General features: G+C 32.3%; 2 protein-coding genes across 2 annotated transcripts in view; both read left to right on the top strand.

The window, feature by feature from the left end:
• The window catches only part of LOC111372986 (probable LRR receptor-like serine/threonine-protein kinase At1g56130), a 5,795-nt gene extending 5,405 nt beyond the window's left edge, over positions 1 to 390 (top strand). Inside the window, exons 9-10 of the mRNA XM_022995425.1 lie at positions 150 to 215; positions 362 to 390. Of these exons, the coding sequence (XP_022851193.1) occupies positions 150 to 215; positions 362 to 390 (95 nt within the window). The remainder of the gene's footprint in view (positions 1 to 149; positions 216 to 361) is intronic.
• Positions 391 to 425: 35 nt separating this feature from the next.
• Positions 426 to 610, top strand: part of LOC111372985 (probable LRR receptor-like serine/threonine-protein kinase At1g56140) — a 6,873-nt gene continuing 6,688 nt past the window's right edge. Inside the window, exon 1 of the mRNA XM_022995424.1 lies at positions 426 to 485. Within this exon, the coding sequence (XP_022851192.1) occupies positions 426 to 485 (60 nt within the window). The remainder of the gene's footprint in view (positions 486 to 610) is intronic.

The following is a 610-nucleotide window of genomic DNA, read 5'->3' as shown; positions in this document are numbered from 1 at the left end:
AAAAGTTGTGGATACTTTGAAATATGTGGTTAAAATTAATCGTTGGCTTTGACTTAGATTTTGGATTTTAATTTCTACCAACTAGGGGCTAAAGAAAGTCGTCTGTAACATGGAATATCTGCCTAAGATCGTTCTTATATTCCTTGCAGAGATCTATCGTACAATTCATTATCTGGGAGCTTCCCTACATGGATCAGTGAACGAAATTTACAAATGTATGTATGAATGAAAACAAGGCTGCTACATATTCTTTATATTTTCTTTTCATTTTTCTGATCTATGGTTCCTTTTGACACATCTCATCATTTAAACTGCCTTTTCTAACATTAACATAGAAATCTTAACTGGATGTATTATGCAGTAATTTGGTTGCCAACCGCTTCACCATAGGCAATTCCAATGGAAGGTGAATATTATAAGCACTCATGGTGACAAAACTTATATGGATTCACTTCCTAAGCTTTACCTTTTATGAGCTTCTTTATGTAGATATATTTTTGTTGTGATGTTTATATCAATTATCCACATGTATTTTCTTCATAACGAGCAACTTATCAGTAACCATTTCCCAGAAAGAGTACATAATATGATTATTAGTTGCAATTACTTC

Source organism: Olea europaea, unplaced genomic scaffold, assembly GCF_002742605.1.
Source record: "Olea europaea var. sylvestris unplaced genomic scaffold, O_europaea_v1 scaffold1060, whole genome shotgun sequence".
Taxonomy (NCBI): Eukaryota; Viridiplantae; Streptophyta; class Magnoliopsida; order Lamiales; family Oleaceae; genus Olea; species Olea europaea.
The sequence above is the reverse complement of the archived record's forward strand: the minus strand, read 5'-3'. Positions and strand labels throughout refer to the sequence as shown.